The sequence below is a fragment of the Nerophis lumbriciformis genome, linkage group LG26 (genome assembly GCF_033978685.3).
Source record: "Nerophis lumbriciformis linkage group LG26, RoL_Nlum_v2.1, whole genome shotgun sequence".
Taxonomy (NCBI): domain Eukaryota; kingdom Metazoa; phylum Chordata; class Actinopteri; order Syngnathiformes; family Syngnathidae; genus Nerophis; species Nerophis lumbriciformis.
Window position 1 is genome coordinate 30,048,247 of NC_084573.2, and position 22,670 is coordinate 30,070,916.

Consider the following 22,670-nt stretch of genomic DNA (forward strand, 5'->3'; position numbering starts at 1 on the left):
ACTACCTTTAGCGCCCTCTACGGCTTGAACAAATAGCTTGCCAGCCCAATTACATCTTATATGAGACTTCTGCAGACACACACAAGTGAATGCAATGCATACTTGGTTAACAGCCATACAGATCACACTGAGGGTGGCGATATAAACAACTTTAACACTCTTACTAATATGCGCCACACTGTGAACCCACACCAAACAAGAATGACAAACACATTTCCACACCGTAACACAACAGAACAAATACCCAGAATCCCATGCATCCCTAACTCTTCCGGGCTACTTTATACATCCCCGCTACCACCAAACCCCCCCCCCCCCCCCCCCCCCCCCCCACCACCACCCCACCCCACGTGCGTAGATTGAGGTGGGCGGGGTTTGGTGGTTGCAGGGTGTGTAATGTAGCCCGGAAGAGTTAGGGATGCATGGGATTCTGGGTATTTGTTCTGTTGTGTTTATGTTGTGTTACGGTGTGGATGTTCTCCCGAAATGTATTTGTCATTCTTGTTTGGTGTGGGTTCACAGTGTGGCGCATATTAGTAAGAGTGTTATAGTTGTTTATACGGCCACCGTCAGTGTGATCTGTATGGCTGTTGAACAAGTATGCCTTGCTGTCACTTAGTGTGTGAGCAGACGCCGCATACAAAATGATGGATTCACGTCTTTCCAGGCCTTGGCATGAATTGAAACTGAAACTTAACGTGACGTGTGTGTGTGTGTACATCTCTTCAGGCCTGTCCCTCATGGCGTCATTACCAATGGTGTATGTGTGAGAGTGCACAGGTAAATAAAACAGGGTGCGTTCTTTGTGTTTCTCGTCTTCTTGCAGGATAAAGGCCAAGTCTAAGGTAATAATAATAATAATAATAGTTGATTTTATTTGTAAAAAGCACTTTATATTGAGTAAACAACCTCAAAGTGCTACAGTGTATTAGAAAAATAAAAATAAAAAGATAATAAAAAATAAAAATAAAAACTAGAACATCCAAATAGCTAGAACTAGTATGCATATATCTAAAAAAAGAAGGCTTTAAAAAAAAAAAAAAAGTGTTTTTAAGCCTTTTTAAAAAGCATCCACAGTCTGTGGTGCCCTCAGGTGGTCAGGGAGAGCGTTCCACAGACTGGGAGCGGCAAAGCAGAAAGCCCGGTCTCCCATTGTTCGTAGCTTTGTCCTCGGAGGTTGGAGGAGGTTAGCCTGTCCGGAGCGGAGGTGTCGTGTGGAGGATTTGGGGGTGAGTAGTTCTTTGAGGTAGAGGGGGGAATTTCCATGGAGGCACTGGTGGGTTAGTCGGGAGACTTTTGTATTCAATCCTGAGTGGAACAGGAAGCCAGTGAAGGGATTTGAGAATTGGTGTGATATGGTCGTATTTCCGCACTCCGTGTTCTTATTCTGTCAAAAAAGGAGAAATATATTCCTCGAGTAACCCGAGGCCCGAGAGCCAGATGCGACTCTTGAGCGCCGCCCTGGTGGCTCCATGGAGCTTTTTAAAAAATGTATGGAAATGGAAAAAGACTTGACTTTATTAAATGTTTGGGTAGAATTTTATTCAACAAAACCAGTTTTCTTATAAGTGATCTAAAACCCATCAAAACACGTTTTATGGAGGAATGTAGTTAAATATAAAACTGGCACCCAATGTTATTAAAAAGTATGGATTTTGAATCGATAATCGATTCTTAATAGAATTGAAAACCGGGTTCGAGCATCATCCCTACTCGCCATCATGTTTATTTGTATCCTCCAATGTTTACTGTTAGGAACATTTATTGCAATAAAAACTACAGCCAAGATGCATGTTATGATCAAAACAGTGACCCATGTCTTGGGCACTAATACACCCCCATACCATCACAGATGCTGGCTTTTCAACTTTGCGCCTATAACAATCCGGATGGTTCTTTTCCTCTTTGGTCCGGAGGACACAACGTCCACAGTTTCCAAAAACAATTTGAAATGTGGACTCATCAGACCACAGAACACTTTTCCACTTTGTATCAGTCCATCTTAGATGAGCTCAGGCCCAGCGAAGCCGACGGCATTTCTGGGTGTTGTTGATAAACGGTTTTCGCCTTGCATAGGAGACTTTTAACTTGCACTTACAGATGTAGCGACCAACTGTAGTTACTGACAGTGGGTTTCTGAAGTGTTCCTGAGCCCATGTGGTGATATCCTTTACACACTGATGTCGCTTGTTGATGCAGTACAGCCTGAGGGATCGAAGGTCACGGGCTTAGCTGCTTACGTGCAGTGATTTCTCCAGATTCTCTGAACCCTTTGATGATATTACAGACCGTAGATGGTGAAATCCCTAAATTCCTTGCAATAGCTGGTTGAGAAAGGTTTTTCTTAAACTGTTCAACAATTTGCTCACGCATTTGTTGACAAAGTGATGACCCTCGCCCCATCCTTGTTTGTGAATGACTGAGCATTTCATGGAATCTACTTTTATACCCAATCATGGCACCCACCTGTTCCCAATTAGCCTGCACACCTGTGGGATGTTCCAAATAAGTGTTTGATGAGCATTCCTCAACTTTATCAGTATTTATTGCCACATTTCCCAACTTCTTTGTAACGTGTTGCTAGCATCAAATTGTAAAGTTAATGATTATTTGCAAAAAATAATCAAATATGTTGTCTTTGTAGCATATTCAACTGAATATGGGTTGAAAATGATTTGCAAATCATTGTATTCCGTTTATATTTACATCTAACACAGTTTCCCAACTCATATGGAAACGGGGTTTGTAAGATCAATCAATGGAAAGTCCAGTTGAGTTAGAATAAAACAACTTTGTTAACTTGGTTAGTTTCTTGCCATAATAATCTCAATTTAAAAAAATCTTCCTAGCCAACCAGCCAACGTATTAAACAAAGATTGCGATAGAGAAAAGGTGCGAGAAACTTCTGTTGCCTTAAGCGCCGAAAACCAAGGCAATCTCTGCGTGAGACGGTGTACTCCAAGGAGCTTGGGCCCAGGGTCTATATATCAGGTTAGCCCAGCCAATTTAGCCGTGTGTCACAGTCAGCTGCTCTGATTAATCACCTGCCCTGCCCCGAGTTAGATAGTGGAGAAGAAAAGAGGATTTTCGCGAGGAACGATGGAGATATAGGATACCAGACTGAGGGATTGGTAACAACAAGCTCATGGGGCTCAAGTTAAGTGTTGTTGGTGAATGGGATTCGGTCCCAGTCGCTTGTAGTCATTTGGCAAACCTGTTTGGGGAAAAGTTGCACAATGCATGCGTCGTATTATGTTTATAAATTAGGGCGGTGAATCTTTGGTCACCACACGATTCTATTCGTTTCAAAACAATTCTCAATTCTAAATGTATACTTTTTCATACCATTGGATGCCAATTCTAGGATTAACTACATTCCACAATGGAATAGATCAGAATCAGAATCAGAATACTTTATTAACCCCCGAAGGGAAATTAATATTTTCAGCACAATCCCATTCAAGATCAGACAAACATTGCAGGGAGACAGAACAGGATCGCTGATGGGTCTGACAACTTCAGGCGCCCCTAACAAAAAAGATGAGAAACAGGTAAAAAGTGAGAAGAAAAAAAAAATCAGTCTAAGCCTGGGCCCCTGGAAAGGGGGTCCAGACTGAGACCAAGGGGGAAAAAAAATCTCATAGCCATAGTACACATAAGCATGTGTGTAAGAGGGAAAGATCAAAGAACACAAAGGACATTATAAAAAAGCAGAGCTGATACAACCAGCCATTTATACATACAGCTACAAAAGTAAAACAACAACAACAACAAAACAACATATTGTGTTCCACGCCATCGTCTGCTGGGGTGGGGTGAGCATGGCCAGAGACAGGAGCAGACCCAACAAAGTAAAAAAAAAGAGCCGACTCCACCCTCGGCCGCCCACTAACTCTCGGCCAGTGGTGATAAACAGTTCTGATCAATTACTTTTTTTATTTTTTTTATTGGTTTTGTTGAATAAAATTCTACCCAAACATTTAATAAAGTCAAATACAAATAAGGCAATAAGAGAAGTGTCCAACAGCAGATATGATTATCTACAAACCCCGTTTCCATATGAGTTGGGAAACTGTGTTAGATGTAAATATAAACGAAAGACAATGATTTGCAAATCATTTTCAACCCATATTCAATTGAATATGCTACAAAGACAACATATTTGATGTTCAAACTGATAAAAAAAAATGTTTTTGCAAAAAATCATTAACTTTAGAATTTGATGCCAGCAACACGTGACAAAGAAGTTGGGAAAGGTGGCAAAAAAGACGGATAAAGTTGAGGAATGCTCATCAAACACTTATTTGGAACATCCCACAGGTGAACAGGCAAATTGGGAACAGGTGGGTGCCATGATTGGGTATAAAAATAGATTCCATGAAATGCTCAGTCATTCACAAACAAGGATGGGGAGAGGATCACCACTTTGTCAACAAATGTGTGAGCAAATTGTTGAACAGTTTAAGAAAAACCTTTCTCAACCAGCTATTGCAAGGAATTTAGGGATTTCACCATCTACGGTCCGTAATATCATCAAAGGGTTCAGAGAATCTGGAGAAATCACTGCACGTAAGCAGCTAAGCCCGTGACCTTCGATCCCTCAGGCTGTACTGCATCAACAAGCGACATCAGTGTGTAAAGGATATCACCACATGGGCTCAGAAACACTTCAGAAACCCACTGTCAGTAACTACAGTTGGTCGCTACATCTGTAAGTGCAAGTTAAAACTCTCCTATGCAAGGCGAAAACCGTTTATCAACAACACCCAGAAACGCCGTCGGCTTCGCTGGGCCTGAGCTCATCTAAGTTGGACTGATTCAAAGTGGAAAAGTGTTCTGTGGTCTGACGAGTCCACATTTCAAATTGTTTTTGGAAACTGTGGACGTCGTGTCCTCCGGACCAAAGATGAAAAGAACCATCCGGATTGTTATAGGTGCAAAGTTGAAAAGCCAGCATCTGTGATGGTATGGGGGTGTATTAGTGCCCAAGACATGGGTAACTTACACATCTGTGAAGGCACCATTAATGCTGAAAGGTAGATACAGATTTTGGAGCAACATATGTTGCCATCCAAGCAATGTTACCATGGACGCCCCTGCTTATTTCAGCAAGACAATGCCAAGCCACGTGTTACATCAACGTGGCTTCATAGTAAAAGAGTGCGGGTACTAGACTGGCCTGCCTGTAGTCCAGACATGTCTCCCATTGAAAATGTGTGGTGCATTATGAAGCCTAAAATACCACAACGGAGACCCCCGGACTGTTGAACAACTTAAGCTGTACATCAAGCAAGAATGGGAAAGAATTCCACCTGAGAAGATTAAAAAATGTGTCTCCACAGTTCCCAAAAGTTTACTGAGTGTTGTTAAAAAGAAAAGCCATTTAACACAGTGGTAAACATGCCCTTTCCCAACTACTTTGGCACATGTTGCAGCCATGAAATTCTAAGTTAATTATTATTTGCAACAAAAAAAAAAAAAGTTCATGAGTTTGAACATCAAATATGTTGTCTTTGTAGCGCATTCAATTGAATATGGGTTGAAAATGATTTGCAAATCATTGTATTCCGTTTATATTTACATCTAACACAATTTCCCAACTCATATGGAAACGGGGTTTGTAAAACCTGCGTATGCTCGTACAACACTTAAAACATTTAGTATATCTGTATGTGGAATTAAATTATGGAATGGATTAACCAAAGAAATTAAACAAAGCACCAATATGATTCAGTTTAAGAGACGGTTCAAACTATAAGTGTTCACAAAGTACACAGAACAAGAATTATGATGACAATTTTTTTATTGAGACAAAGATTATTTATGCATTTATTATTTGTATGCTTACTATGGTATATTATTTATGTATTATATTTTTGTTCGCTGTTCTGTCTCAGAGAACAAGGAAATGGGATACAATTGCTATGGTATGAAAAGGGGTAGGATTAAATAAGCTCTGCTTCTTCCTACTCCTTTTCGGACGTGCTGTAATGAAACAACTGGAATTGTGTGATGCGCAGACTTGCCAACCCTCCCGAATTTTCCGGGAGACTCCCGAAATTCAGCGCCTCTCCTGAAAACCTCCCGGGACAAATATTCTCCCGAAAATCTGCCGATTTTCAGCCGGAGCTGGAGGCCACGCCCCCTCCAGCTCCATGCAGACCTGAGTGAGGACAGCCTTTTCTTTATGACGGGCGGACAACAGGGTGACAAGAAATAAATCATCCAGACTAGAGATAAATTGTATTATTATGTTTATCTTACCTAAAAATAAATATATTTATTAATTAAAAAAAAAAAATACATTTTTACTATGTTTTGCTAAAAACATCAACATTAATTGTATTTTTATTTGTATTTTTTCTGACTCCTTATTACATCCAGCCATAGAATTATACATTAAAATAAACATATTTGAAATAATTAATTTTAAATTATCATAATAATTCATTTAAAATGACCATATTTAATTATTAAAATAATTGCTTGTTTATCAACAACTTTAGCATTTTATTCATTACATTTTGAAGCTCTCAGAAGCCAAGTTATGTTATATTCCTTAAAATTTATTTATGCAAGTTTGAAGTATCAATTATCTAAACACAGTTTTGTTTGCATATTTTCAGGATGTAGATATATATATATATATATATATATATATATATATGTATGTATATGTATATATATATATGTATGAAATACTTGACTTGGTGAATTCTAGCTGTCAATATACTCCTCCCCTCTTAACCACGCCCCCGCCCTCAACCACGCCCCTGTTCTACCCCTGACCACGCCCCCACCCCCCCACCTCCCGAAATCGGAGGTCTCAAGGTTGGCAAGTATGGTGATGTGTCACATTGTATGGTATGCATGTTCCAAATAAACTAAAACTGAAACTTAACTGAACTGAAAATATCTCTCCAATAGACACATATGCTCTGGTTTTGAGCGCCACTTATTTACCTTTACCGTTTAATACAGTACATTCATTTTTACATTGGATCATGCATTAATCTTTTTTTTTATAACACCGGCATTCAACCACAGACAATTTCAGAAGAACTACAAATAGTCTCTCAACTGGCCATGGTGCCTTTCAGCATAAAAAAAGAAGATATATTATTTATTGATGGATATTTTACTCCTCCAGGCATCATCTCCGTAAACAGCCGCCGGACACCTTTCACGGCCAGTGGAGAAAATGAGATCCTGGACCTGGAGGGGGATCTTTATCTCGGCGGCCTTCCCGACAACCGGGCGGGCCTGGTGCTTCCCACCGAGCTGTGGACCGCCATGCTGAACTACGGCTACGTGGGCTGCATCAGGGACCTCTTCATCGACGGACGCAGCAAGGACATCCGGCAGATCGCCGCGTCTCAGAACGCGACCGCTATCAAGTCGTCCTGCGGGAAGGTGACGGGGAAACAGTGCGACAGCGGTCCCTGCAAGAACAGCGGCGTGTGCAAGGAGGGATGGAACCGCTTCATCTGTGACTGTGCAGGAACAGGATTCTGGGACAGTACCTGCGACAGAGGTAAGGCTCTTTTGTTCGTATTTGGCTTTTTCTTCATTCCATCCTTTGTCTTCTACACCAGTGGTCCCCCAACCTTTTTGTAACTGCGGACCGGTCAACGCTTGAAAATTTGTCCCACGGATCGGGGGTTTGGGGGGTATGGTATTTATTTATTTTTTATTTTTTTATCATAAAAAATACAATCATGTGTGCTTACGGACTGTATCCCTGCAGACTAGGGATGTCCCGATCCAGGTTTTTGCACTTCCGATCCGATACCGATATTGTTTTTCCACTTCCGATCCGATACCGATACTGACCGATACCGATACTGACCGATACTGGCCTATCCGAGCATGTATTAAAGTTTAAAGTTATTTAGCCTACTTGGTTGTCAGAATCATGTTGAAAAGGGTTTTAGTACTCTTGATAACAACTAGCCAGCTGAATTAGGGGAGTCTGAATAATACACAATGGTTGGTAACAAGAAACTGACCTGTTTATTCAAGGATAAACACAAAATAGACAAAATTATACATGACAAACAGAAATGGCATCATTGAACTAGGGCTGGGCGATATGGCCTTTTTTTAATATTGCGATATTTTAAGGCCATATTGCGATGCACGATATACATCTCGATATTTTGCCTTAGCCTTGAATGAACACTTGATGCATATAATCACAGCAGTATGATGATTCTATGTGTTTTGATTGATTGATTGAGACTTTTATTAGTAGGTTGCACAGTGAAGTACATATTCCGTACAATTGACCACTAAATGGTAACACCCCAATAAGTTTTTCAACTTGTTTAAGTCGGGGTCCACTTAAATTGATTCATGATACAGATATATACTATCAGATATATACTATCATCATAATACAGTCATCACACAAGATAATCACATTGAATTATTTACATTATTTATAATCCAGGGTGTGGAGGGGGGCGCCGGATGTAAGTGTCAAAAAGACAGCCAAAAGAGTTTGATATGAGAATAAATCTAAAGTTAAAATATAGGGTAGAAATGCACCCATTTGCAGGAAATGTAGTCTTGATTTTCAAAATTTTCTTTCAAGGCTTGCATGTCTACATTAAAACATTCTTCTTCATACTGCATTAATATATGCTACTTTTAAACTTTCATGCAGAGAAGGAAATCACTACTAAAAAAATCACTAATTTTTTCATACGGTGTTGATGTGGAAATTTTTGCCTCTGCATTTTGATGGTGTGGGCGTGTGGCACCGAACGGAGATAAGCGTCTCGACAGACGTTACTATATTTGAACAATGATGACGAAAACTGTTTTCTCTGTCGTGTCCGTGTGTCGAAAATTGTTATGCGCTTATTTTTTTATTTTATTTTGTGCGTGGCATTTAATTGCTATGCGCAGAGGCGAGCACCTTAGAGGAAGCTTGGTCACACGGCTGCGCTAGCATCACAGCTAACGTGATCCATGCTGCTACCTCTCTGCTGGGAGAGGACGTATACGTATGTGACGTATGACGTGACAGTATGTGACGTGTGTAAGAAGTTGCGCTTGCTGTCTATGAGAGGGAGACACAGGAAAGAGTGAGAAGAGCCTGTCGTGTAATGCCAGAGCAGCTAAAAGCAACTACGTGAGAATCTACAGACGTGTGGATGTGTTGAAGGTGTGCTGGAAAATGCGGAACGGAAATTACGGAGCAGCAGAAAAGTGGAATGTATTATTTAAATCGGTGCGTTGGAAAACACGGACCGCTTTTTTTTTTAACTGGATCTGGATCGGCATTTTCCCATGCCTTGCCGATACGCATTTTTTGGCAAATATCGGCGGCCGATCCAATCCAAATATCGGATCGGGACATCCCTACTGCAGACTGTATTGATCTATATCAGGGGTGTCAAACTCAAATACAGAGTGGGCCAAAATCTAAAACTGAACAAAGCCGTGGGCCAAGGTTGAACAAATTAACCTTTTAATAGGGACCCAAACAAGTTTTGCATTGAATATTGAACAAGCAAGGCTTATATAACTTTATAGTGACATGCAAAATCGAGTTTCAAATAATAATATTAATAATTTATGAATATCAATGGCATATCAAATACAATTTAAATAAAAATGGAATGCCTCTTTTCTATTTGCAGCCTTCTGAGGTAAATATGAACATTAACTTTTTCCACAGGCTAATAAATTTGAAAATAAAATAACAATGAATAAACCAACCATTCAAGACTTTAAACTGCTCAGTTTGCAACACACTGATCTAATCTGATGTGCCCAAGCCAGATACCTGCCATCTTTTCTTGGATGCTAGTTCATTATTATCGGGGCTCAGGCTTTGAGCTGAGGCAACCTTCATTATCGAATGAAGGTGTTCATCAGTCATTATATCTCGTAGCCCACCCGGACCACAGTCTTGGGGGTGTGCCTTAAAGGCACTGCCTTAATTTAACGTCCTCTACGAGCTGACGTCACGTCCGCTTTTCATCCATTCTAACAACGTGCCGGCCCTGTCACAAGATATGTCACTATGGACTGGACTCTTACTATTATGTTGGATCCACTATGGACTGGACTCTCACAATATTATGTCAGACCCACTCGACATCCATTGCATTCGGTCTCCCCTAGAGGGGGGGGGGGGGGGGGGGGGTTACCCACATATGCGGTCCTCTCCAAGGTTTCTCATAGTCATTCACATCGACGTCCCACTGGGGTGAGTTTTTCCTTGCCCTTATGTGGGCTTTGTACCGAGGATGTTGTTGTGGCTTGTGCAGCCCTTTGAGACACTTGTGATTTAGGGCTATATAAATAAACATTGATTGATTGATTGATATGTGCGGCTTCTGTACGCACACACACACGTGAATGCCATGCATACTTGATCAAAAGCGATACAGGTTACACTGAGGTTGGCCGCATTAACACTGTTAGAAATGTACGCCACACTGTGAATCCACACCAAACAAGAATGACAAACACATTTCGGGAGAACATCCGCACCGTAACACAACATAAACACAACAGAACAAATACCCAGAACCCTTTGCAGCACTAACTCTTCCAGGCTGCAATATACACCCCCGCTACCACCAACCCCCGGCCCCTACACACACACACCTTGTAGCGTCCCGGAAGAGTCAGTGCTGCAAAGGGTTCTGGGTATTTGTGCTGTTGTGTTTATTTTGTGTTACGGTGCGGATGTTCTCCCGAAGTGTGTTTGGCATTCTTGTTTGGTGTGGGTTCACAGTGTGGCGTGTATTTGTAACAGTGTTAAATATGCTTTTTACGGGCACCCTCAGTGTGACCTGTATCGCTGTTGATCAAGTATTCACTTGTGTGTGTGTGTGTGTGCAGCAGCCGCACATATTATATGACTGGGCCAGCACTTGTTGGACTGGATGAAAAGCAGACTTGATGGTTTTTGGGAGGGACACTGAAAGTTGGGAGTCTCCCGGGAGGGTTGGCAAGTATGAGAATTAGCGGTGAATGCGGTGTTCCCGCGACACCGCCGTTGTATATAATCGGCGGGCCAGCTCTAGTGTTAATTTGATATCGCCTCAAGGGTCAAGTGAAATTACACGGCGGGCCAAATTTGGCCCGCGGGCCAGAGTTTGACACCCCTGATCTATATTGATATATAATGTAGGAACCAGAAATATTAATAACAGAAAGAAACAACCCTTTTGTGTGAATGAGTGTGAATGAGTGTAAATGGGGGAGGGAGGATTTTTGGGTTGGTGCACTAATTGTAAGTATATCTTGTGTTTTTTATGTTGATTTAATTAAAAAAAAAATAAATAAATAAAAAAAAAAAATAATAATAATAATAATAATAATTTCTTGTGCGGCCCGGTACCAATCGATCCACGGACCGGGGACCACTGTTCTACACTGTACATTATATTTCAAACAGCATTCTGTTGAGTACCTGGGAATCGATACTGGTACTCAACAGTACCAATTGTTGGTACTTTTGGTGAGGTAATAACTATTGTTTTTGATGATACAATCTAATTTTTATGAGCTGACAACTGCTCTCTACTTGTTGTATATCATTTGTTGATAACATTTCCTAATTTCAATTACAATTGCAAGTCCAAGACATTAGATCAGGGGTCGGCAACCCAACATGTTGAAAGAGCCATATTGGACCAAAAATACATAAAGATTAATCTGTCTGGAGCCGCAAAAAATGAAAAGCCGTACCGTATTTTTCGGAGTATAAGTCGCTCTGGAGTATAAGTCGCACCGGCCGAAAATGCATAAAAAAGAAGAAAAAAAAATATATAAGTCACACTGGAGTATAAGTCGCATTTTTGGGGGAAATTTATTTGATAAAACCCAACACCAAGAATAGACATTTGAAAGGCAATTTAAAATAAAATAAAAAAAGTGAACAACAGGCTGAATAAGTGTACGTTATATGAGGCATAAATAACCAACTGGTATGTTAACATAACATATTATGGTAAGAGTCATTCAAATAACTATAACATATAGAACATGCTATACGTTTACCAAACAATCTGTCACTCCTAATCGCTAAATCCCATGAAATCTTATACGTCTAGTCTCTTACGTGAATGAGCTAAATAATATTATTTGATATTTTACGGTAATGTGTTAATCATTTCACACATAAGTCGCTCCTGAGTATAAGTCGCACCCCCGGCCAAACTATGAAAAAAACTGCGACTTATAGTCCGAAAAATACGGTATATAAGTCTTGTAATGAAGGCAACACATGACATACGTGTCTATATTAGCTATAATAGCCTACTATCAAAATGACTGTGTCGCAGGCTGAAGCAAATCTTTGTTGACAGAAATGTTGAAATTTCATGTTTATTCTACACACTTTTACTACATAAGTAAACATTAGTAAATCGGAGGCTACTCAGAAGGTGAGATAACTCCTGGAAATGACTTAATTTAGAATGGCCAAAAGTATAGATGTGTGTGTCCAAGTTAAAGGAAACGGCAGGCTGTCTTCTTTTAATGGATTCATTACAATCTTTGGCAAGCTCGTTAATGTTTGCTGTGGTCTGGAACAACATGGCACACAAACAACTATGACAAATGCAGCCAATATTACATACAGACAATGTGTCATGAGATATGCAAATATAAATTATATACAAAGAGGATAAAAGTAAAGGATATTAAATGAGCTCAAATATACATAGAAACGAGGCATAATGATGCAATATGCACATACAGCTAGCCGAAATAGCATGTTAGCATTGATTAGCTTGCAGTCATGCACTGACCAAATAAGCCTGATCAGCACACCGATAAGTCAATAACATCAACAAATCGCACCTTTGTGCATTCACGCACAGTATAAAACCTTTGGTGGACAAAATGAGACAAAGCAGCGGAAGATTTTCGACTTAGACTTAGTCTTCCTTTTTATTCTCATTCAAATTTGAACTTTACAGTACAGATAAGAACGAAATTCCGTTGCATTAGCTCAAGGTAGTGCATGATAAAATAAGGTGCAGATATAAATAAATACATTACTGTACAGATAAATATATTGCACTTTTTCATATGCATCCATGTTTATGGATGTATGTTATATTGTCTCTATATTCCAGCGAGTTAATCCATTTTTGGGAGGGAATTGTAAACAAACTGTTGCGTCACAGTCCACACTATGGTGAGTTCAAGAACCGCCAGAATTAGTAGGACTAAACGATGTTCACCAACATAATCAGTGAAGCATACACACAAACATATTAAACAGTGGGCTTTCTAACAATTGGGAAGGTTTGTGTCGTGTTTGTCCTCAAACAAAAAACATCCATCAATCCATCCATTTTCTACCGCTTATTCCCTTTGGGGTCGCGGGGGGCGCTGGAGCCTATCTCAGCTACAATCGGGCGGAAGGTGGGGTACACCCTGGACAAGTCGCCACCTCATCGCAGAACAAAAAACATACTAAAACAAAAAAAATATTTTTTTACCCCATCTTTTTCCTTTTTCAATCCTTTTTTAAAAATGCTCCAGGGAGCCACTAGGGCGGCACTAAAGAGCCGCGGGTTGCTGACCCCCGCATTAGATGGTGTGTTTAGTTTGTTGTTGCGCCCTAAAAAGTGTTAATGCTGTAAGTATTGTATTTATGCACCATCTGTTTGATTGTAACGTGCATCTCAGTTGTGGTTTTCATCAACACATTTGGAAGTGTTAAAAACGCCATGTAAAATCGTTAATGCTAATCGGTAGCACGTCAATAGAGAAAGCCAATTAGCGTCAAGCTAGCGCATTTTTTGGAAAAGCGGAGCCTAACTTTACTCGTTTAACATTGGGGCGTTTTTTTGAGTCAATTTCTTTGTTGGCATTGAAAAATGCAACATTCGCTAGAGGTAGTTTGGCTAGGTCCGCTCTCAGTGCTGCTGGGGTGGTCGCCAAGTGCGGCAACACGCAACCCAGGTACTGTAACATGGCACTGTTATATTTTACGTGAATCGTTGGACCGGCGTGAATCAGTCCGTGCCAAAACAAAGTACCGTATTTTTTCGGACTATAAGTCGCAGTTTTTGTCATAGTTTGGCCGGGGGTGCGACTTATACTCAGGAGCGACTTATGTGTGAAATTATTAACACATTAGCGTAAAATATCAAATAATATTTTTTATCTCATTCACGTAAGAGACTAGACGTATAAGATTTCATGGGATTTAGCGATTAGGAGTGACAGATTGTTTGGTAAACGTATAGCATGTTCTATATGTTATAGTTATTTGAATGACTCTTACCATAATATGTTACGTTAACATACCAGGCACGTTCTCAGTTGGTTATTTATGCCTCATATAACGTACACTTATTCAGCCTGTTGTTCACTATTCTTTATTTATTTTAAATTGCCTTTCAAATGTCTATTCTTGGTGTTGGCTTTTATCAAATAAATTCCCCCAAAAAATGCGACTTATACTCCAGTGCGACTTATATATGTTTTTTTCCTTCTTTATTATGCATTTTCGGCCGATGCGACTTACTCTCCGGAGCGACTTATACTCCGAAAAATACGGTACATAATTCAGTACTCATCCTTAATACTCATTTTGGTCTTTAGTATTACCGCATTTTTCTGAGTATAAGTCGCACTGGAGTATAAGTCGCACCTGCCGAAAATGCATAATAAAGAAGGAAAAAAATATATATAAGTCACACTGGAGTATAAGTCACATTTTTTGGGGAAATGTGTTTGATAAAAGCCAACACCAAGAATAGACATTTGAAAGGCAATTTAAAACAAATAAAAAATAGTGAACATATATGAGGCATAAATAACCAACTGAGAACGTGCCTGGTATGTTAACGTAACATATTATGGTAAGAGTCATTCAAATAACTATAACATATAGAACATGCTATACGTTTACCAAACAATCTGTCACTCCTAATCGCTAAATCCCATGAAATCTTATACGTCTAGTCTCTTATGTGAATGAGATAAAAAATATTATTTGATATTTTACGCTAATGTGTTAATAATTTCACACATAAGTCGCTCCTGAGTATAAGTCGCAGAGGTGGGACCAAGTCATTGTTTTGCAAGTCACAAGTAAGTCTCAAGTCTTTGCCCTCAAGTCCGAGTCAAGTCCCGAGTCAAGACAGGCAAGCCCCGAGTCAAGTCCAAAGTCAAGACTGGAAAGTCTCAAGTCAAGTCTTAAGTCCTGCATTTTGAGTTTCGAGTCCTTTCAAGTCCTTTTAACCACAGACTAATATATTAACACAGATTGTGTATGCTTTTCAAACGCTGTATTTATTTATTAAAACAAGTGCATTTTAAATTGCAGGAAAGAAAATTGTGCTGACATTGCACTTCATAATAGCACTATTAACCAGTCATTTTAAACATTAACTCATTCCTTTACAGAACAAACACATTGAAAAATAAAGTGCAAATGTACTTATTTGTACAAAAGTGTTAACATTGAAAAAACATGACATATACGTGAACATAACAAAAAAGTTGTACTTTTTATATGTCAGGGCCCTATGCTGCATTGCATTTGCAAAAGACCAAATTAGCCAAGAGTCTGTCAGTCATTTGTGCACGATGGGGGCGTAGTATGATGCCACCATGGCTGAAAACTCGCTCCACTGGAGCACTGGAGGCAGGCACTGCCAAGACTCTCATGGCCACTCGTAACAGTGAAGGAAGAGTCTTCATGTTCAATGCCCAGAACAAAAGGGGGGAGAGAGTTTTTTTGGGTTGGTGCACTACTTGTAAGTGTATCTTGTGTTTTTTATGTTGATTTAATTAAAAAAAGAAAAAAAAAATATATATATTTCTTGTGAGGCCCGATACCAATCGATCCACGGACCAGTAGCGGGCCGCGGCCCGGTGGTTGGGGACCACTGAGGTAAACAACCAACAGTATGTCAGAAAGCTAGCTAAAACGGTACACTTATTCATAATATAGTATACATTTTAACTGACCTTTATTTTACTATTTTTGTCTTTTTTTTGGTGGCTAAAATATGCGGTGCTGCTGACCGCCGTCTAACGTTACGTGTGATATATTGACTAACGTAACCCTGCTTAAAAAAAATCACTGAACAAAAAGTATGAATAAGGTAGTGAACTGCAACAGATTCCCGTGTTTGTAATAACGTTATAACGTTAGCAGTGAGTTTACAGCCTCACTGATTTAACTACACAGCAAATAAAAGTCACGTTACTTAGCCAATAAACGTTATCTTACATTCAAAACTTACCGTTCTTTGTGCAACTTCAAATGCCGGACGAAGTTGGAAGTTGTTGCCTCTCCATCAGTCATTTTCGAACCGCATGTGTTGCATACTGCAAACCGTTTTGTGTTGACCACCTCGTAATTTTTATACCCAAACGAAATTATTTTAGGTATCATTTTTTGTTCACTGGCGTGTGGTTTGGACATGTCTTCTTCGTTGGTTGTCCTGCAATTTGATTGGATGAATGCTGTGTGATGAAAACAAAGTAGATCTAATTTGATTGGCTGTTGTACTGAGACCACACCAGCTGACACACGCAACGCTGATAGACAAGTACACAACGAAAAATACGGAGCGCTCCCGAATAACTTTTTCATCTTTGGGTTTTGGGGAAAGTAGCAAGTCATGTCAAGTCATGTCAATTCAAAAGGCTCAAGTCCAAGTGAAGTCACAAGTCATTGATGTTAAAGTCTAAGTCGAGTTGCAAGTCTTTTTACATTTTGTCAAGTCGAGTCTAAAGTCATCAAATTCATGACTCGAGTCTGACTCGAGTCCAAGTCATGTGACTCGAGTCCACACCTCTGATAAGTCGCACCCCCGGCCAAACTATGAAAAATAAATGCGACTTATAGTCTGAAAAATACGGTACTCGTGTAAACAAAAATGTTTCATTGACAACAGCAGTTCAGTTCAATCTAACATGTTCAATAGTGCAAATGAATGTGTTTATATCCAGATAGTGTCCAAAGTTCATATGAAGAGATAAATAAATAGGTTGATAGGTCCAAGAGGGAAAAAGATAGGTGCCTATCTCTTATCTCTACAGTAATGAAGCCAGTTCAAAACGTCTATTCTGCCTGGGGATAAATTGTAAAAATTAACCAAACACAATGAATGAGCAAAAACTCCAACAAAAACAAATGTTCTGTAGACTCCCTATCTTTGGCGAAAAGGTTCAGCTACAATATAAACTTGAATAGTGTGGCCGTTATAGAAATAGAGCTGCAGATCTGTCATGATGACAGCGTAGGAAGTGATGCTAAACATCGCCATGAACTCTAAGGGCTTTTGAATAGACATGGCTGCGATGCTGCTAGTCAAAGGGTCAGCAACACAAAATGTTGAAAGAGCCATATTGGATCTAAAATACAAAAAAAACCCATCTGTCTGGAGCCGCAGATAATTAAAAGTCTTATATAAGTCTTGTAATGACGGCAACACGTGATGTAAGTGCCTATATTAGCTGTATTAGCCTACTATCAAAATGACTGTGTTGCAGGCTGGTTGACATGCGATATTTATTATACACATTAGAAAACTGAGACTTATCAGAAGGTGAGATAACTCCTGAAAATGGCTTAGAATGGCCATAGGTATGGATGTGTGTGTCGTAACATTTGCTGTGGTCTGGAACAACATGGCAAACAATCAACTATCAAAAATGCAGCCAATATCACATAGAGATAATGTGTCATGAGACATGCAAATATAAATTAAATACACAGAGGACATAAGTAAATTTAATTACAAACCCCATATGAGTTGGGAAATTGTGTGAGATGTAAATATAAACGGAATGCAATGATTTGCAAATCCTTTTCAACCCATATTCAATTGAATGCACTACAAAGACAAGATATTTGATGTTCAAACTCATAAACTTTTTTTTTTTTTTTTCAAATAATAATTAACTTAGAATTTCATGGCTGCAACACGTGCCAAAGTAGTTGGGAAAGGGCATGTTCACCACTGTGTTACATCACCTTTTCTTTTAACAATACTCAATAAACGATTGGGAACTGAGGAAACTAATTGTTGAAGCTTTGAAAGTGGAATTCTTTCCCATTCTTGTTTTATGTAGAGCTTCAGTCATTCAACAGTCCGGGGTCTCCGCTGTCGTATTTTACGCTTCATAATGCGCCACACATTTTCGATGGGAGACAGGTCTGGACTGCAGGCGGGCTAGGAAAGTACCCGCATTCTTTTTTTTACGAAGCCACGCTGTTGTAACACGTGCTGAATGTGGCTTGGCATTGTCTTGCTGAAATAAGCAGGGGCGTCCATGAAAAAGACGGCGCTTAGATGGCAGCACATGTTGTTCCAAAACCTGTATGTACCTTTCAGCATTAATGGTGCCTTCACAGATGTGTAAGTTACCCATCCCAACCGTGTCACGCCGTCCCCTAATATGCTTGATTGGCACTCCACACAAGGCGATAATATAAACAAAGCTTACCTTTGTGCATTCACGCACAGCATAAAATGTCTGGTGGACAAAATGAGACAAAGACACGTCTTTCTGTGGCAGGGTCAGAGAATGTTGTACACGTAAACAGTCACAGTCCACCCAACTACGTTGGGTTCAAGGACTGCCGAAATTAGTAGGACAAAACGGCGCTTGCCAAATACTCTAATCAGTGAAGCATGTTTAATATAAACAGTGGACTTTCTAACAATAAGAAAGGTTTGTGTCATGTTTGTCCTCCTACAGAAACCAGATTAGAACAACACATACACTATATTGCCAAAAGTATTCGGCCACCTGCCTTGACTCACATATGAACTTGAAGTGCCATGCCATGGAATTGTCCAAAAATGTTTAGGTATCCTGGAGCATTCAAAGATCCTTTCACCGGAGCTAAGGGGCCACGCCCAACTCCTGAAAGACAACCCCGCACCATAATTCCTCCTCCACCAAATTTCACACTCGTTCTCCTGGCAACCTCCAATCCCAGACTCGTCCAACAGATTGCCAGATGGAAAAGTGTGATTCATCACTCCGGAGAACATGTCTCCACTGCTCTAGAGTCCAGTGGCGACGTGCTTTACACCAGTGGTCCCCAACTTTTTTGTAGCTGCGGACCGGTCAACGCTTGAAAATTTGTCCCACAGACCGGGGGGGGGGGAATATGTTTTTTTTGTTTTTGTCATAAAGAAATACAATCATGTGTGCTTACGGACTGTATCCCTGCAGACTGTATTGATATATATTGATATATAATGTAGGAACCAGAAATATTAATAACAGAAAGAAACAACCCTTTTGTGTGAATGAGTGTAAATGGGGGAGGGAGGTTTTTTGGGTTGGTGCACTAATTGTAAGTGTATATTGTGTTTTTTATGTTGGTTTAATAAAAAATAGATCCACGGACCGGTACCGGGCCGCGGCCCGGTGGTTGGGGACCACTGCTTTACACCACTGCATCCCACGCTTTGCATTGGACTTGGTGATGTATGGCTTAGATGCAGCTGCTCGGCCATGGAAACCCATTCCATGAAGCTGTTAGAGTTTGTTGTTGGTGACGAACCCCAAGATGCAGAGATGGCAGGCTTTGTCCAGGAAAACATGATTTAATGTTCATAAAATAAAAGAAAAAACACAAACCAGGAACTATGAATAGCCAAAACTGAAAACAGGAACCATCAAACAGAAAAAACTGGAAACAGCTAATGGTTAACAAGAAAACACGAAACAAAAGAGTTAGGAGAAAGCAAACTACAAATAGCTAACAGGAACAGCTTACCGCTACGACGACAGGTACAAGGACAAGTAGTAGCACGACAGGTAGTAGCTGTAACGATATCGACAGGTAGAAATGACAACATGTATTAGCGACAATAATCCAGCAGTGACTGGAGGGCAGGGCAGGTATACATAGCAGCTGGCTGATTGACACCAGGTGTGGCCAGGTGCCATTCAGCCACAGCTGAGGGGACAAAGCACTCAGGGAGATAATCAGGAAATAACCAAAATAGGAGCGCTGACAGGAAACAAAGACAAACGCAGGAGAAAAACTAACATGACCAAACTGTCAGGGACAAGCCTGACAGAAGCTCTCTGCGTACTGTACGTGGGCTAATTGGAAGGTCACATGAAGTTTGGAGCTCTGTAGCAACCGACTGTGCAGAAAGTCTTTGCACTATGCGCTTCAGCATCCGCGGACCCCCTGTCTGTCAGTTTACGTGGCCTACCACTTCGCGGCTGAGTTGCTGTTGTTCCCAAACTCTTCCATTTTCTTATAATAAAGACAACAGTTGACTTTGGAATATTTAGGAGCGAGGACATTTTACGACTGGATTTGTTGCACAGGTGGCATCCTGTGACAGTTCCACGCTGGAAATCACTGAGAGCGGCCCATTCTTTCACAAATGTTTGTAGAAACAGTCTCCATGCCTGAGTGCTGGATTTTATACACCTGTGGCCGGGCCAAGTGATTAGGACTCCTGATTCTGATCATTTGGATGGGTGGCCAAATACTTTTGGCAATACAGTTCATATTTCTTCCCCTCATCTTTTTCCAGTGACGTGCGGTGAGGTTAATGGCTGGTGAGGCACTGACTTCATCACAGTCAGATTTACAAACATATGAACCCTAAAGAGTATCTTATTCACCATTTGATTGGCAGCAGTTAACGGGTTATGTTTAAAAGCTCATACCAGCATTCTTCCCTGCTTGGCACTCAGCATCAAGGGTTGGAATTGGGGGTTAAATCACCAAAAATGATTTCCGGGCGCGTCGCCGCTGCTGCCCACTGCTGCCCACTGCTCCCCTCACCTCCCAGGGGGTGAACAAGGGGATGGGTCAAATGCAGAGGACAAATTTCACCACACCTAGTGTGTGTGTGACAATCATTGGTACTTTAGCTTAACTTTAACTTTACACATACAAACTGTAGCACACAAAAAAGCATATTTAATAAAAAAACTTTATTATGGTCTTACCTTTACTTATAAATGCGCCGCTGTTGTGCTGATTAATGAACCCCCTGACGGGAGTGTTATATCAACTAAAGCCCTCACTTCAACTTTCCACGTGCAAGATTGAATCTATTTAAAAAAGTGTAACCGAGGGTTTATAAATGTCGCCTATACTGAATGAAACTACAAAATAACAAACACGGAGGCTCCAGTTTACACGAGGACCACTTTATTTACTTTCTTTCAAAAACTTCCGCTCCATTTCAACATGTCAAAATTCCGCTCTTAGCGCCTTCAAAATAAGAGCTCAAGGCATATACTGTATAACAGCGCATAACAGGAAAGCCCATAAAAATAGGTTACAAAAGTTATTTAATAAGAAGCCAAAAAGTGCAAAAACAATAATGTTCGTGTTGGAGGAGTTGTGAATTAGGTACACCTGCAATCTGCAGGTGTACCTAATGTTATGGCCCTGCAGTCATTCACAACTCCTCCAACACGAACATTATTGTTTTTGCACTTTTTGGCTTCTTATGAAATAACTTTTTTAAATAGATTCAATCTTGCACGTGGAAAGTTTAAGTGTGGGCTTTTGTTGATATAACACTCCCGTCAGGGGTTGCCGTGCATTCTATGGCGGGGGTGCAGGAGGCGAGCCTCAGCCAGTGCGTCTTTTGCAGCCGTTTTATGATCGCTCAGCACAAGAAATACGTTACACACATACAGTTGTTGACAAAATATGTACATTATATACCTCAGCTAACTAAACTATGGAAATGTGTAATATAGTTCATATAGCAATATGGTCTCACTGCACAGCAGGCCAGCAGTTAGCCGAGTCCGGAATCCATGTTGAGGCACTGAGTGACGTGCCTCAACTGGCTGCTGTTCACCGCACCGTCTCTGTGTGAAAATTCAGCGATTTTGAATAAAAATAATCTAAAACTGGTGAAGTTAAATGGAAAATAACTTTATAGTATAATCACTGGATACATTTAACAATTTAATTTTTATTTTTTTTATTTTTACATTTTTTTTCTTTCCATGATGGCAGGTGAGGCCCCGCCTCACCTGCCTCTAGTGACTGCACGTCACTGTCTTTTTCCATTGTCATAAACGGAACTAAAACTATTCCAAAGACAAAGTGTATTAGGATCCATGAAGAGCTTCAGTCCTCACTTAGTGGTGAACAACCAAGTCGTGTTTATGCCAGAAGCCGACCTTGTCTTCAGAGAAGGTTGCTACCGAAACAATCAACCACTTGTGTTGCCACCGCATGTGTGGCTGCTTTTCTGAACGATTTACTCCGGTGTGGGAAAATTGATTTAGTTTCTGACTTTTTTTTGGTCTGAAGCAAACTCCAAATGGGCTTTTCTTGTCTTGGTTTTAAGAGCTCGGACGCATTAACTTTTTATTAGAGAGTGCAGCTTTAGGAGTTGTTGAGATGGCCCTTTTTTTTTTCTTTCTCGGCGTGCTATTTTCTAAAGTTTTAGAGTGTCGTGACTTGTGGTTATGATGTGCACAATACCGTATTTTAAAGAGCAACAATGACGATGATTGCAGTACTTTACGACATCTGCTGGTTGTAATAAGTTTGAGCTCTCTGGGGATCGTAAAATGCTTTACGGGGCGGGGGAACAAAGATGTCGTCAAGGTGCGTCTTTGTTCTAATACCCATTGTTGTATCATATGTGCACATAAAGATGATTACGTTCGAGACTGTAAGAACAATGAGTCCGAGCCAGCGTTGGTCA

The 22,670-nt window shown here is 40.3% G+C and overlaps 1 protein-coding gene across 10 annotated transcripts in view; it reads left to right on the top strand.

Annotated features, from left to right (window-relative positions):
* The window catches only part of nrxn3b (neurexin 3b), a 1,114,596-nt gene that overhangs the window by 515,765 nt on the left and 576,161 nt on the right, over positions 1–22,670 (top strand). For all 10 annotated transcript variants that reach the window (XM_061987032.2, XM_061987031.2, XM_061987039.2 and 7 more), the window contains one exon: positions 7,151–7,534. In XM_061987032.2, coding sequence (XP_061843016.1) covers positions 7,151–7,534 — 384 coding nt within the window. The remainder of the gene's footprint in view (positions 1–7,150; positions 7,535–22,670) is intronic.